Source organism: Hemibagrus wyckioides, linkage group LG15 (genome assembly GCF_019097595.1).
Source record: "Hemibagrus wyckioides isolate EC202008001 linkage group LG15, SWU_Hwy_1.0, whole genome shotgun sequence".
NCBI lineage: Eukaryota > Metazoa > Chordata > Actinopteri > Siluriformes > Bagridae > Hemibagrus > Hemibagrus wyckioides.
The window spans coordinates 982,573-999,711 of record NC_080724.1 but is presented as its reverse complement, the minus strand read 5'-3'; the positions used below and the strand labels follow the sequence as shown (position 1 = coordinate 999,711).

Genomic DNA, 17,139 nt, shown 5'->3' with positions numbered 1-17,139 from the left:
CCATTATCAAGTCATAAAGAATTTTATTTTATTCTCAAAATGCAGCAGATGAGCAGAGTACAAGCATGGACAGGCTCAACCCATCCTGAACCTCTATCTGGAACACGATGAGGCAATGTGCAAAACAGTACATTAGCATAGATCAGCTCCAGGCTCAGTAAAGACACTGAATGGACATATGAGGCCTGGGGATTGTGACAAACTGCATTGTAAAGCATAGGACAAGTAGTTTTCTAACATATACAGTATACGTTTACTACACCCCCTCAGCAAGAGATGCCGGAAGTACAAGAAGCAAGACAGTGACTCAGTAAAGACACTCATATAGGCAAATCTACACATAAAGAGCACCGTATCATTAAAATCTATACTTAATTTCTCTGTTCAAATAATAATAATAATAACAATAATAATATTAATAATAATAAAAATAATAATAATAATAATAATGACACATAGGAATTACTACTACAGCATATTGGTGAACAATAACGGTTATTATAAAAACTGAACTAAACTTTTTGTATGCCAGCTCGGTGAATGTTTGAGTGAATATATCCTAGCATGTAGCCAGGCTGTGCTCTCAGGCTGTACATTTGAACCATGACAAGCCCCTTATTTAAAAAAAAAATGCTTTTAAGCTCCTTCTACATCAAGGCCACTCTAATCTAACCCCACTGTTCATTTTATCTCCTTCCCTAGGATTCTGATGTCCTTTCCTCTCTTCAGTTTTATTTTTATATTGTTCAATATCCATCACTCCTTCTTTCTTCTCTCTGCCTCTGCGTGCACCTATTTTTTGTAGTTTCCAAAATGGATAGCCAGGCGGTCAGTAATACAGCGGAAAGTTGCAGGCTGCACTTCCCAGTACTGGACAGGATTTCCATAAAGACTAATGCCGTTGTAGAAACTCTTCTTCATGTGGTAGCTTCGAGGGCAGAAGTCATCCACGTTGACCTGGGTGATGTTGTTGGAATGGAGGTACACCACCTGGAGGGTTTAGATTAAGTCATTAGTTTAGAATTAGAGTCAGATTTGTTTCTTTAGTGATGGTATAAAGGTCTAGCTTTTCTTGCTGCATCTCTGTTGACCTGCTTCTTACTGTACAACACTGAGCTCCCTGTTTCTGACCATGACAGATCTGACCTATTCCAGATATGACCTTGTGAAACATATTTACTTTATGCTTTCCTCAGTTCATCTACCATCTTCACTTACCTGCAGATACTTCATGTCAGCCAGGCCCTTGGGGACACGGGTCAGCTGGTTGTTTTCTAAATGCAGTTCTCTCAGGTTTGGCAAGTAGGACAGACTCCCGCTCTCAATATGGAGAATGTTGTTAAAACCCAGGCCCAGTCTGGCAACGGTATATGAAAAATGTACATGTGAGAAACAGTACAGGATGCCAGCAGATTAAGGAACGTAACATGGAAATCCACTAAAGCTGAATAGATATTTTAGCTCCACCAGACAGGTTATACAAAAGAGTTGATCTAGATTAACTCCCACAGAGGCCATTTTAGCAAAAATAGGACAACATCTCTTTAGTCAAATCTTGTTTTTTTATTATTATTAAATTATTTAGAAAATATAAGTGCCACATACACAAAAATTACCTGTTTCTGTGTGTTTTCCCATGTAAATTAACCTTGAATTTCACTGTTCATCATTTAAAATACTCTAAACTGTAACACTTAAACTATGGCCTCATTCCTCAGTGCGTGTGTATGGATCAGAGCATTAGGTGGCACTGTTGCCACAGGGAAGCCCCAGCGCTGCAGACGCTTGGGAGTTAAGAGTTGGACAAACCTATACAGTTGTTTGTAGCGCCTCAGGTCTTCCAGCTCAATTGCTTGGATCTGGTTATGGTCCAAATGGAGCTCATGGAGGCTGTCAGGGAGCTCTGAGACAACAGAGATTACTCACAATACAATCAGTTTCATATTGTGCGCAACTGAATTTATATCAGAGCTTAACTTAACATCTGTAAACATGTATTCCTCCCTTTCAGGAAGACTAATATGAACCCGAGAATAGCGAAGCATGTGTGCGTTTGGTTAATTATATAAATGGAATAAATAGCTGACTCAGATAATCACCTTTAGGCACGCCAGTGAGCTTGGCTTCTGAGATGCGCAGGTAGCTGAGTTTGAGACCATTGAAAGCTCCGGGCTCAAAGCCACTGTTCTGAATGGGGTTCCCACCCATCTCTGCAAGGAAAGTTTCGAAAGATGGTCAAAAATTAGTCAGAGCATCCACCACAAAACCAACAGTCTACATCTAAAAAGGGAACTACTGAGACACTGTTCCACGTTACAGTCAGGGAGATCCAGACCTATGCAGTTCATGCTGCCAAGACGGGAGAAGGTGCCCGCAGACACCTTCCTAATGCGATTGTCATGGATTCGCAACTCCACCAGCGAGGGGGGCAGGTTTTTGGGCACGGCTGTCAGCAGGTTTTTGGAAAAATAAAGCTTCTGTAGGTGCTTTAGTGGTGTGAAGGCCCTCGGATGAACTTTAGAGATCTGATTGTTGACAAGTGACAAAGCCTGATGGGACAGAAAAAAACAGAAGGAAATCAGACATGACAATCTAAAGCTGGGCAAATAATTAGTGAGGCTCAGAGCTGTATTTGTTATTGAGTTCTTAGAGTTATTTGCCTGTTTGATTGTTCAGCTGAATTTTAATGGGTTTAATCCAAACCTCAATAATTAAAAAAATAGCTCAGATTATAAATAATGTATAATATAGCTTATAACTTTAATCTAACAAATTCTGTAGGGAGAAAGTTCTGGAATAAAAAACTCTATGGCTGAATATTACACATTTATGTTTATAGTGAGCCTGGATTGTAATAAAATAAATTTGTGCATGGGGTATACTTCACAGGTAATGTGGACCTTGCAAATGTTTGAAAAGTAGTACCCTAGTACCATAATTTAGGATCTTCTGGTTCGTTAAAGGAAACCCCAAACTTAATTAAATAAAATGAAATAAAAGCCATTTTAACTGTATTTTCTTTTTTTTTTCATGGATTTGCCATGTTAAATATTGAGTTTGGTTGAAGCCCTAAATAAATGAAGAGGAAAAAAGTGCTTGGCTGTGAGTGCGCGACAGAACTAAAATATTCAGTTTGGCAGAAATCCACGCTCCGAGAACAGCAGGGGCATTCTGTTGTAGGACAACATGGTCTGTTTCACCATCCCATTGGATTGTTTTGTCATCTTTCCTCCCACATATTTTCCCTCTATCTATATATCTGTTCAGATAGCTGTAGTTCATCAGTTCTTTAACCCTCCATTAAATTCTCTCTAAAAAATGCCCTTTAATGACTTTTCTTCTAGTGTGTATCTTGTTAGCCTTACTCACATAGAGGTTACTGAGACCTTTGAAGTCATTCTCCTTCAGCTCTGTAATGTGGTTGTTCTGCAGGTCTAGCAGCTTGGTGTCAGTGGGGATGTTTTTAGGGACCGCCACCAAACCTGAACACAAATTATACACATTCTATTTATATCATTTCTATAGATGTACAATTGTGTGTCCATATGACTTACAACATAAACACATTCACAAAACTTCAGCAGAATTTCACTTTGTAGACACACACACACACAATTCTAGTCTACTGAAATAAAGTGTCAGTTTCAGGGACCAACCAAATGTCCCCACGGGGTCAAAACTGTCTGATATCTGACTGTCTGATTGTGGGGACTTTTTATTTGATCCTCACCAAGATGCACTATCACATGCACACCATATGCTCTCCAGCTGGTTTAGATTCACATAAGCTCTTAGGCCAGGGCTTGCACTGTGTCAGCAAGTGAAAACCAATAAATAAAAATGAAATGGAACACCCCAACTCTGACATCTTCTGTCACATTCAATGCTGAGAAATGAAGTATTTACTGTGAGCAAAGCTTAGTGTTTTTAAGATGTTCCATGAACCATTAAGCTGTCTGATTTACAGGCAGCAAAGTGACCACATGAACATTAACAGCAGTCAAACATGCCGGATTTATATGGAGCTGCACTCTGAATGAGAGGTAACTATAACACAATCTATAGTGATATTCTTTGTGGGTTTTGGCCATGACCAACTTGCAGTAGTTTATTGCTATAAAACCTGCAGCAGGATATTCAAGACCCCCAGTAGAGAGGAGTGAATTATACCACCTCCTCCCCTATTTAACTGCATTCATTTCCAGTGCAGTAAATGTTAAATAACTCCAGCTTATGGTTTAGAGTCATGAGATGGAAATTAAATACTACTCACCCTATTAGAGGCCATTTTATGCATCACTATGTACTATCATTATGTACTGGAAACGGTAGCTCAGTATTTGGAAGGTTGTGGGTTTAAATCCCAGAACTGCCACACAGTCACTCAGGGGCTCTTGAGCATGTTCTATATACACGTACACTGATCAGGCGTAACACTGTGATCAGTAAGAGGTGAAGTGAATAAGACTGATGATCTCCTCATCATGGCCCCTGTTACTGGGTGGGATATATTAGGCAGCAAGTCAACATTTTGTCCTCAAAGTCGATGTTAGAATGATGATTTGAGCGAGTTTGACCAAAAGGTCAAATTATGGTGGCTAGACCACTGGATCAGAACATCTCCAAAACTGCAGCTCTTGTGGGGTGTTCCCGGTCTGCAGTGGTCAGTATCTATCAAAAGTATCCTGTAAGTCCTTTAAGTCCTGTAAGCTGCGAGGTGGGGACCCACAATCAGGCAGTAAGCAGTGAGCGGTGAAGTGAATAAGACTGAGTATCTCCTCATCATGGCACCTGTTAGTGGGTGGGATATATTAGGCAGCAAGTCAACATTTTGTCCTCAAAGTTGATGTTAGAAGCAGAAAAAATGGACAAGTGTAAGGATTTGAGCGAGTTTAACCACCGGATCAGAACATCTCCAAAACTGCAGCTCTTGTGGGGTGTTCCTGGTCTGCAGTGGTCAGTATCTATCAAAAGTATCCTTTAAGTCCTGTATGGAGGCTCCACCTGGCAACTTACAGAACTTAAAGGATCTGCTGCTAACATCTTGGTGCCAGATACCACAGCACACCTTCAGGGATCTAGTGGAGTCCATGCCTCAAAGGGTCAGGGCTGTTTGGGCAGCAAAAGGGGGACCAACACAATATTAGGCATAATGTTATGCCTGATCGGTGTATATATTTGCTGTGCCATTAAGTGGGCATAACTAATAAAATTGGATATGTATGAGTATATGTACATCATTCACGAGTATCTTTATCTTTGTTTTTTTTTATCTGATTTCCACCTGCCACTCCAGAAAATACAATAAGCCAACCCAGTCTGACTCTTTACTGGTATCCAACAAATCCCCACAATCTATCTGATTTCCAACCACAACTCAAAACTAAATTGCACACCAACTGCAGCAAACCAACTGCAATGTCCCACAAATCTGCGATCCAAAAGCTGGCTTATATTTTAAATAATTTAGACACACAAGTGGCTAAAGGGCTGTTTCTAAATCTTTCAGAAATAAGCACAGACAGCATTATATGATAAAGTCATAAAATATACGTATGTGGGATTAAATGCATAACTGGGAATTTCATTCATTCATTCATCTTCACTAAACACTTTATCCTGGTCAGGGTTGTGGTGGATCCAGAGACTCACATTGTGCCATACACCCTGAATGAGATGATGCTCTATCAAAGAGGATCATGCACACAAATATTCACACGCTCAATGTGCAGAGTAACATGTTATAGTTTTGGAATATCATACTTTAATGTTATTTTTGTTTTTGGGAGGAAGGAAGAAACCAGAGAACCCAGAGGAAACCCACACAGCCACAGGGAGGACATGTTTAGAAACTCTATACAGACCTGAGGTCAGGATTAAAACAGAGATCCTGGAGCTGTGAGGTGCCACCTCTACCTGCTGAACCCTTGAGCTGCCATCCAAAAGATGGTCCAGTTAGCTTCAAAAGCTAAAAAGGGTTTTAGCTAGGTTAAAAAAAAAAACCTTGATGGCTCTTCAGATGGTTATTGTTTTAAAATGGTTAATGTTTTTTTTTAAAAGGGTTTTACTTGAACTGAAAAGTAAAACCCTGTGTTGTAGATTCTTTAAAACTGTGCCAGAGGGACAAACAGTAGAACCCTTGAGTATGGCAGATGGAATTGTTTTCTCCAACAATGTTCTCATCATAAAGCAACAGACACACAAATATACAAATAAATAGACTCCCATGCTCAAAACACACACACACACACGCACACACACACACGCACACACTATATACTATATATATCTAAAGCCTATATATATATATACACGAAAGAAAAAAAAATGTGTGTTTTTGTTGACTCTCTCTCTGTCTCTGTCTGTCTCTTCCCACTGCCTGTGTCATTTATAGTGTCTTTTATGGAGACATTTGTTTATGACAATACAATAATGACAAATGTACACACAGTTTGAAGTAAAATAAGATATTTCCATAAAAGTGGAAAGTAAAACAAAGGACGACAAACAGCCATCTGGTAATATTTCACTCTTTGACACATGCTTCTGTTAACAGTGATATCTGTCCCAATATCTAAAGGTTCAAAGGATAGATCGTCCATTTTGTTCTTAATTTATGGACAAACAAAAGCTCTTCAAAGTCAGCCTTTCAATATGTCTCTGTCTGCAGGACGTCACTCTTTCCCCCTTTTTTTTTGGTAAAATATCCCGTGTCTGCCCCAACAACAACATGAAATGTCTTCTTGACGCTTGCAAGGAAATTACACAGAGAAATCTCATTTGCCATCAAAGGCCACATTTCCTCCGGGCTATTTGGGTAAATCCCTAAAGAATGCCTGTTTTTTTTCTCTATGTCTTGCTTTCAGACTATCCACTGGGAATACTGCATTTTACTGCTGCCTGAGACAGAGGGGTTGGGTTTTTATCTTTTAATTGATTAATTGATTTAATTGATTTCTTTCTTAATTGGTTAGTTTGCTTGTTTATTCATATTTTAACTAGGGATGCATCTCTCTTGTTCTCTCATTTCTCCTTTAAGCACACACACACACACACACACAAATACACACATATTACTCACCCAGGTCAGAGCATTGTACCACTTTTAGATGACATTGGCACCCAAATGGACACATAGGAATCTCAATAGGTGGCAGATCTGTGGGTAGCACAGCCGAGCCGTCTTCCTCATCCCTCATCATAACTGTCAGACCATCCCCATCGCCGTCCATCGCAAAGTCCCAGAAGCCTCTCTGCTCAAAGGGCAGTGCCAGTGAGAGTGAGGCCAAGCTGAACACACTCAGCAGCAGCAGGAGAGAGAAGTAGGAGAACATGACTGAGATACTGACAGAGCACAAACACATACGCTCAGACCTGAAAGAAAGAATTAGAAATAGGCAGACATGAATGTAGAGAAAATGTTTTATACAGCTGATCAAATCTAGTGTCCACATTAATATTTACATTTTGTGGTTTGTTGAAAGTTATTGCTAGGTCTGCTCTCAAAAGAGACTTTTGTACACAAACTTCCATAACCCAGCAGCTGGGTCGGGGAAAACAGAAGGTTAGTTGAAGGATGTTGGGCTACTATCCCTGTGATTCATAATGAAACTGTAATGCACATGTTTACCTGCTAAAACTAGGATTTGACATTTGCACGCTGGGCCAAAAAGCTTGTCAAGCACCAAAAATCTTTAGATACAGACTTCACAAATCTTAGGAAAAAGTAATAACGCTGCACCCGTGCGTAATGCAACGATAATAGGCCAATTGTACTGCATAAATTCAGACCAGCTTCTCTTCAGCAATACTGCTTTCTTTCATAAGTCAGCGAACTCAGCAAGTCTGTTAAGCATTGTTTTCAGTAGAAACCTTTGAATAAAAAGCCAAGTGGTTCACTGGTTTCTGCCATGTTTACATTTATCAGGTTAACAAACCCTGCACCTGTATTGGAAATAAATTAAACACTTACAATCCAATAAATAACTCATTTCCACATATAAACAGTGTACTAACTTAAATCCTCTGAAAAACATTATCACATATTAAGTACTCAGAAATAAAGACATCTGACATCAAGGTATTGTCTATCTGATGTCTTACATTTTCACATAGACCATATTGTGTTGCTTCTAACTGCCTCAGCAAAAAGGTTTTTCACCCTATTGTGTGATGAATGTGAGCTCAAATCCTGACTATACCAATGTCACCAATGGCCACAGGTCCAGTCAGAGAGACGCGACATACAAAAGAGAGCAGTTATCCTATCTGTCAAGCCTGTTTAGCTGTGCTTCCTTATGAACAGCACATGGAGACATGCTGACAGAGCGGCGTGTTCCTTAGAGAAAGCATGAATTAGTGCCTTTTGCTCTGCAGCTGCTAGATCTAATGCAATGTTGAGTATTAACATGTGCTTATGTGAAAACTGGATAAAAAAATCTGAAAGAAAGAAAGAAAGAAAGAAAGAAAGAAAGAAAGAAAGAAAGAAAGAAAGAAAGAAAGAAAGAAAGAAAGAAAGAAAGAAAGAAAGAATATGGTCTATGTCTTGGACAAGCACTTTAGCCATTAGAAATGTAATATACACCGATCAGCCATAACATTATGACCACTGACCGGTGAAGTGAATAAGACTGATGATCTCCTCATCATGGCCCCTGTTAGTGGGTGGGATATATTAGGCAGCAAGTCAACATTTTGTCCTCAAAGTTGATGTTAGAAGCAGGAAAAATGGACAAGTGTAAGGATTTGAGCTTTGAGTTTGACGAAGGGCCAAGTTGTGATGGCTAGACCACTGGATCAGAGCATCTCCAAAACTGCAGCTCTTGTGGGGTGTTCCCGGTCTGCTGAAGAAGTTAATGCTGGTTCTGATAGAAAGGGGTCAGAATACACAGTGCAGGGCAGGTCAGGGCTGTTTTGGCAGCAAAAGGGGGACCAACACAATGTTAGGCAGGTGGTCATAATGTTATGCCATCAGTGTACAGTATTGTATTATTTAAAAAATAATAAAACCAGTTCCACTGTTATGTGGGCAACAGGATACGGTGTCCCAGGCCTGAGCCATGTGCAGACCCAGAGAATCCACTGAGTAACTTAAGTATATGTGTTAATCATTGCCAAATCTGATTTCATAGTTGTCATAGATGTCAAGCTTTTAAACAAATCCCCCAAATCGTAGCAGAATGGAGAAAATAACGAGACAACCTGTGCGCATGTGTGTGTGTCTGGCTCAGGACTGATTATACAGTTTGTGGTGGCAGTGGAAAAGTCTAACAGGCCTTTTACAAACACACAAGCTTTTCATTAGACAGGAAAGGGGAAGGTGGGGTTATTTCAGTCATTCAGTCCTTATGTACATGTCTGGGAGGTGGACAGCAAGTTCATGATGTCATGCCTAAACCTCTTCCAGCTGAGGTGATTGTGTCTCACTGTGACAAGAACTGAGATGAGCTAATGCTTCACTCTGTGGCAAAAGGAGAAACCAGCACATGACTGCAGATACTACAATCATAATATTCTCATAATCTTTATTTTAAACAAAGCTTAACTGATCCACTTTTCTTCACTGTCCATGAACCCTGAACACTTAATCTGACAATGAATCTAACTTACCAAATTATTAACTCTATATCCAGACCTACCATCTTAACCTGTAGCACTGGATAAAATCAAGAAGGTCATTTACATCGATCAGCCATAACATTATAACCACTGACAGGTGAAGTGAATAAGACTGAGTATCTCCTCATCATGGCCCCTGTTAGTGGGTGGGATATATTAGGCAGCAAGTCAACATTTTGTCCTCAAAGTTGATGTTAGAAGCAGGAAAAATGGACAAGCGTAAGGATTTGAGCTTTGAGTTTGACGAAGGGCCAAATTGTGATGGCTAGACCACTGGATCAGAGCCTCTCCAAAACTGCAGCTCTTGTGGGGTGTTCCCGGTCTGCAGTGGTCAGTATCTATCAAAAGTATCCTGTAAGTCCTTTTAGTCTTGCAAGTCGGAAACTTACAGGACTTAAAGGATCTGCTGCTAACATCTTGGTGCCAGATCCCACAGCACACCTTCAGGGATCTAGTGGAGTCCATGCCTCAACGGGTCAGGGCTGTTTTGGCAGCAAAAGGAGGACCAACACAATATTAGGCAGATGGTCATAATGCCTGAACTATGTGTAAGATTATCCAAACAGCATGGCTCAGAGTTTCAATTCATGTGCTTTTTTATATTCATTTCCTTAGTGACAGATTAAAAACACATAGAAACTTGAACTCTGTGTGCAGCCTTAATGTTGAAAAAGCATTCAAAATTCAGAGGAGAAAATTCCCTCTGACGCTCTGGAGGGAAATTGCCCAGGCTAGGTTATACAGCAGGAAGAGGCACAATCTAGTCATAGCACACACTCCAGTACGGATTGTTCACTATTAAACTACTGAATTCTTAACCTCGCTCTTGTTGTGTGATGAAACAACATTCTTTTTGCTGCTGCGACAATAAATACAGCTGGACCATGCGAGGGCAGGACCTTCGATCTGTCCCACAAACAGCGCACCGAAGAAAGTAGAGTCTGGATTCTTCCCCACATATGTGCTTTGCAGTCTTTTTACCTAATTGGGTATGCATTACAGTCTCAGCTTTTATTAATGGTCACAAATCAACACTATAAAATACTACACTACTTATCACATTGTTTAATAACTGAAAAGTACAGGCATTTCACTCATGCACTTGAATTAAATGTAATTATTCTAAAAATACGGTATGTTCCTCTTTGTAAAAATAGCAGCTAAATTACACCATACTCTCAGTTCGGCTTGGCCGGAGGAATGCCGGGACTAAAAAAACAAAAATCACCCATTCGTCTCTGCATCCTGCTTGCCCTGCAGTCTACAGAATACATTAAATCCATTATAACACCGTATTGTGAATAAGTATATATTTTAATAAAAAGGAAATATACAAAACTTTTCTCAGGCACATTTTAATAAGCTACAAGACACAGTGAGACCCTGTGGTGTGTCTATGATGTGGGAAAACTTTTAATCACGTTCAGATCAGCAGGCTATTGCAGTAGAATTCAGCTACTTAGAAATAAGCTGAACTGTCCTCGGTAACAGAAGGATCCGACTGTGAAATCCTATTTATATAAAGAAAAAAGAAGGGATTAAAGAAAAAGAAAAAAGGGAAGCCTCACAAAAAATGTCTGCTTTTTGCAAAAGCACACAAAAAAAGTTAAAAGTTAGAGCTGACCCGCAGAAGGACAAGGGTTACACCAAAGAATGGTTTCTCTGGGTAATTACTTGACCACATTCCCCTTCTCCAGGGGCTGAAGGCAACTATTTCTGTCACCCCATCCAGGCACTATGTTAGTCTTGGTGGTGCAGTGGTGTGTGAGAAAGAAAAAAGAAATGAAAACAAGAACAGAAAGAGAACAGAGTGCAGTGTGATGGGAAATAGAGAGCTGATCTAAAAGACAATCGTCATGCAAATTGTATGGAAATGATATTATAACTTCAATTTAAATGCACAGCTTTTAATGACATCTTGCAGAATGTAGACACATCATGACTCTGAGGGTTTAACCTTCAGCATGTGCGTCACTGCTCCATAAAAGTTTACAGTTTTCATAAATCTGTAGTAGTCTCCACCTAGTCTGAGGACTTACAAGCATGAACGTAAAATTATTCATTAGAAATACAACCCTCCAGACATTAGCACTCATTTGGTCAGCAAATGAACCTTCTCTAGGTAGCTAAGCATGTTTGATTACGACAGTAAAACAACATTAACAAATCATTTCCCCGCTGATGTTTATGTTCGTGTTTGAATGAGACACCTTCAGAAGTTGAATCTAATAATAAGGACTGTCACACCATCATCATCATCATCATCATCATCAAAAGCCACTGTTTTGTAAAAAAAAAAATTAGGGAGAGGTCAAGACTCAGGTCCCACTTTTAAACTCTGTTTGAATCCGAAGTCATCAATTTGGTGAGAGTGGGAGTGATGATAAAGTGAGTGTTTGTTAACGTCACCTTGCAAGGAGATATTTTGAACATCCCAAAAATAAATAACCCTAAAACCGGGGCTTCAATTTTCAATAATTTAGTATTCCTACACTTTTCTGGAAGGCATCCGAACCAATCACACACATATTCATTTAGACATAAAAATAGTTAAACTATTAGATAAATATGGGTCGTAAAATTGAATGTCCAGTAGAGATAAAAAAGGCAACATTCATTTGGGATAATCACACAATTTCTGTCAGTGCCATGCCAAATTTAGAAGGAATAAAACATGTCATTATTACATATGGCTCTATAAAAGGCAATGAACTGGCATAAACTTTATTTACCAGCAGGGCAACAACCTCCAACCATTTCCTGTGTCCTGTCTGAGTGACACTGATGGTTAAAACGGACAATTAGTTAATATCTTAATGTCTTTTATACTCTCATTAGATAAAATATTATTGACTATTATTATTATTATTATTATTATTATTATTATTATTATTATTATTATTATATACAATTTCCTGCACTGAACATCCCTCAGGGGAGTCCATTCACTGCTCTGCTCCTTTACAAACTATTGGGTGGTTCCTAAATATGAACGCTTAGCTGGAATTAACTATGCTCTCAGCTGTAATTTGGTGACTTGTGTCCCTAAAAAAGCCCCTGTCTGGCAAAGTGTGTGACACCACTCTTTTTGGATGTGGTGTCTGGCTTGAAACTCAGCACAAGTTTGTCTAATCAGCAGAAAACAGTACTAAATGTAGGGCTGCTGGAGTTAAAAACCAATTCACACACTACTAATCCTTGGAAAACAGTTTAGTGCTGTCCCTGATACTGTTCTGTTTCTTACGTCCCTACGACTCGTTTAAAAAAAGGACAAGAAGCAGACTGAGGAGAAGATCGAATGTGGAAAGAAGACAGAAGTTATTAAGACGTAAAATCTCCTCTCCTTTTCCACGGCAAGTGTAATTAGCTCAAACATGGGTTGTGCCACTGTGAGCCTAACAAGCTGCGCATTCGTACACTGGCTTGCATAAAGTATTCACCCTCCTGGAACTTGTCCATATTTCGCATGTGTAACAACCTGGAAATGAAATGGACTTAATTGGGATTATGTGTCACGAAACAACACAAAATAGCCCATAATTAGGAGAACCGGTGCATTTTGCTAAATTATTTACAAAGCATAACGATTCTGTTTGCTCATAAATATCAACCAGCATTGTTGTGAAACCCGTCAAAATCTGTATTTCTGTTTAGCTCTGCGTGGTTGGCATCAAAAGTCACAAGATGAAGGAAATTGACCTTTGTGCAATTAATGAGATCTCGGTAGAAATATAACTTAAAGTTTCTAAAAGTCTACAATACATATACAATGCAATACATATGAGGGATGTGGTAGCTTAGTGGTTATGGCATTGGACTAAAGGTCGTCAGTTCAGATCCCAGGTTCACCAAGCTGCCACTGTTGGGCCCCTGAGCAAGACCCTTAACGCTCAGTTGAATAAAAATGGGATAAAGTGTAGGTCACTCTGGATAAGTGTGTCTACCAAATGACAGAAATGTAAATATCCATGCTTTTCCTGTACATGCTTTCATTCCACAGTGTCATAATTTTCCTAACTGCTCTGTTTACACCATGGGCTGAGGCAGGGGCCCAGAAACACAGAAGTAGGCAGGGGCCATGGAACATGTGAAATAAGTGCACATGTCTGTTGAAGGTTTAGGGTCTGGCAAAATTTTCCCAAGGGGGTCTAGACATGATTTCTTCAATTTATGTTCTCAACCTTATACTGTTATTATTATAACTGTTCCACCTTTGAGGAACTGTTGTGAAGGTTTCATCAGAGAGAGCATTTAGAATTATGGACCTGTTGAGTTACACTCTGATCTAATCATCACACAGCAAACACTACTTTCTTCACACAGAAGAGGTTCACATGTTGTCTACGTTCCACTTGGCATGATACTAGGTAATGAATATATTATTTATTTACACCTACATTAGCTTTAAACATGTCCTGTCAGTATTTAAGGTGAGTGGAAAATCTCTGTAATTATTGTCTTTCTGTGAATGATTCCTTTAAATGCACCTGAGTAGCGTGTTTCTGACTGATGCCCTAGAGCGCCATCTAAAGGCCAGAACACACATTACAACAAATAATACACAATAACAGAACCGCGCATGCAGAACAGTCTAACACGTGTGTGTGTGTGTGTGTGTGTGTGTGTGTGTGTGAAGCTGTATCTAGGTTAAGGCGATGTCTGGACTTTAATACTGACATTAGTGTATTATATACTAAACCTTTTTACTGGCTGCGGCATTGACACCAATATTACACACAAGTTATTGAGATCAGCTGTTTAACTACATAGCGAATATAAATATAGTTTTATATTCTAAAAACAAAAACATTAAACTTACCTTTGGTTAAACAGCAATATCCCTAAATCCTCTTTCAGCGTCAGCAGTCCCTTTCACTTCCGATAGTCTAAATTCTATTATTTAAGAATAATAATATTATTTTAACTCAGTAGACTTTAATATTTTAATATTTTGCTAGCACCGAATTTTAAAGAGCAGTCTCCGTTTTTTCGGGTTATCAGGTATCTTCTAGTCTGCAGCTGAGTGGAGACTGAAAGTCCTTCAGAAACATCGGAGGAGCTGGAGGAAGTTCAGCCCAACATTTCTAACAACCTCTCCCACACAGGATGCTCAGAAAGCACTGAGAGAGAGAGAGAGAGAGAGAGAGAGAGAGAGAGAGAGAGAGAGATTTAGTTATTATACAGAGAGAGAGTTAGTTATTATAGAGACATAATTAAGAGACATATTACAGAGACATAATTAACGGAAGCTTCCTTCTTTTTTAATTAAAAAAATGCCATAGTGTAAATTCAAAGTTTTTAGTAATCGTTTGTCCTAAAACAGTGCTCCCCCTACCGTCTGTACATCTCACTGCACTAACACTTTTATTTGACAATTAAATCAAATTCTTGTCTTAGTTACACAAAGTGTGAAGAGTCAGATCACCCACAAAAAGACAACTGTCAGAAAAGAGTGAGTCTCTGTGGTGCCTGCGGTAAAGCATTAAAACGTGGCATGAATAGGGCAGAAGAACCACAATGAATTGTGTGTTTCGAACCTGTGTTGCACACTTAGTCATAGTTGTGGTCTTAAACCACAAGAACTATTCAGACTCGGACACGATGCCGTACAAAGTCAAAAGTCTGGACATATGCACTACCAGCTGCACGCACACGTCAGTGCTTGTTGTCCCTCCGACTTTCTCCTGAATCAGTAACAAGATTTATCTTTAAAAAGAATGCAGTAGGATGTGTGAGAATGTGTTTTTATTAATAGAACCTGTTCTGGTGGTGTTATTGTTAAAAAGCAATGCATGTGTACTCACATGGCCACACGAACATGCTGTACATGCAGCATAGAGTGGATTAATCCTGAACAATATAAATAAGATCTCCAGGATTCATCATGTGCATTCAATTAATTCATAAACTCAAGCAGCCAAGGAGCAGCACATAATGGTGATTTATTTCTACAGCCTGCTTCTTGTTTCCCATTGGCAGCATGTCTTGGTGTTGTTTTGATTAAGTCTTCCTAAATGCTAGCACTCATGACTCAATGAGATTCGAAGACACTAAGTCGTGTGCATTGGCATTTCAGTGTATATAAAAATTTCACTATATTTAAAAGGAATGTGTTTTTCCCCACCTGTATTCGATCAGTCCTGGTACTCACTTATTATTTAGAATAATTTAGTTTATAGAATAATTATTTTTTATATATTTCCACCTCATATATTCACTATAAAATATACAAACATAATATCTTTTTGACTTTGTAGTTCTAAATATTAACAAATCAGCATTTATTCATAAGCATAAACAATGATATAGTAAAATTTTACTCATGTGAATGAAATAAAAACTTTACTTTTTTTATTTTGCATTGTTTGTGCACAATCAGATTCTTGTTCCTGAAAGACAGGAATTGAACCTGATGTGGTCTTCTGCTTGACCTCAAAGTTTTGTGTGTTCTGAGATGCTTTTCAGCTCACCATGGTTGGGAAGAGAGCTTATTAAAGGTGTTCTATGGGGTTGAGGTCAGGCCAGTCAAGTTCCTCCACACCAAACTCACTCATCCATGTCTTTATGGACCTTGCTTTGGTCACTGGTCACTGGTGTGCAGTCATGTTGGAACAGGAAGGGGTCATCCCCAAACTGTTCCCACAAAAAATGTCTTGGTATGAAGCTGAAGCATTAAGAGTTCCTTTCACTGGAACTAAGGGGCCGAGCCCAACCCCTGAAAAACAACACCTGAATTCAGTGATTTGGAGGGGTGTCCCAAAACTTTTGGCTATAGTGTAGGTCTCTAATCTGGGGGTTTACTATACAACAAAAACCAGCGTGTCCTAATACTTATATCTTCTCAGTGTACTGAACATTTGGTAAACAAAATATGAAACAGTACTGTAGGTAGGTTTTAGACTAAATGGGACATCAGCAGTTTTGGTCCTTCATTGCTCAGATGACTGAATATTGTGAAACCCAAAATGGGTCCTTACTATTGTTTAGCACTGAATACAGTCCTCTAGTGCAAAGGTTGTCTCTGAGACTTTCAGCCATCAGTTTATTTGTAACAGCTGAGCTTAAGCGTTGGATTGAAATTACTGAAGATAGATGAAAACTTGGCAAAAGTTTCCTTGAGCACATCATGAATGTGTGATGAATAACCTACTCACATTTGGGTGCTATGATTATTCAGTTCTATCAATTCCTTCAAGAACAACAATGGCTGCAAAGAATATAACTGGTTGTAAAGGGGAAAGGCACAAAAACAGGATTAACAACTAGGAGAAGGTCTGCAACACCGCTTATCATCTAAACTGCCTGGTCAAAAAAAAATCACCACCTTGATTTAACTAAGCAAACAGGGAAGAGCCTTGCACTGGATGATTACTGGAGTTATTAATATATTTCAGATGGCAACAAGTAATTTAACCCTAACTGATGCAGTGAGTGGCTTCTCATTTCTCAAACAACGTTGTCGAAGATATATCCTGCGGTCGTGGAGAAGATGTTACTCTGTTTCAGAAGGATCAAATGATT

General features: G+C 39.2%; 1 protein-coding gene across 1 annotated transcript; it reads right to left on the bottom strand.

Moving 5' to 3' along the window:
• On the bottom strand, positions 1–14,708 carry bgnb (biglycan b). The gene is made up of 8 exons (XM_058410883.1): positions 14,438–14,708; positions 7,082–7,374; positions 3,370–3,482; positions 2,336–2,549; positions 2,100–2,210; positions 1,810–1,903; positions 1,219–1,357; positions 1–990 (listed from the first exon to the last, which is right to left on the bottom strand). The coding sequence occupies exons 2-8, from the start codon at positions 7,362–7,364 to the stop codon at positions 793–795; spliced, it is 1,152 nt and encodes a 383-aa protein (XP_058266866.1). The 5' UTR covers positions 7,365–7,374; positions 14,438–14,708; the 3' UTR covers positions 1–792.
• Positions 14,709–17,139: the final 2,431 nt, after the last annotated feature.

What these genes read in the sequence shown, in the direction of transcription:
- bgnb (XM_058410883.1), bottom strand. Translation starts at nt 7,364, where the DNA reads ATGTGTTTGTGCTCTGTCAGTATCTCAGTCATGTTCTCCTACTTCTCT. An exon ending in AAGGTCTCAGTAACCTCTAT is followed by an intron (nt 2,550 to 3,369) that starts GTGAGTAAGGCT and finishes CTGTCCCATCAG; the next exon opens with GCTTTGTCACTTGTCAACAA. An exon ending in GCTCACTGGCGTGCCTAAAG is followed by an intron (nt 1,904 to 2,099) that starts GTGATTATCTGA and finishes CTGTTGTCTCAG; the next exon opens with AGCTCCCTGACAGCCTCCAT.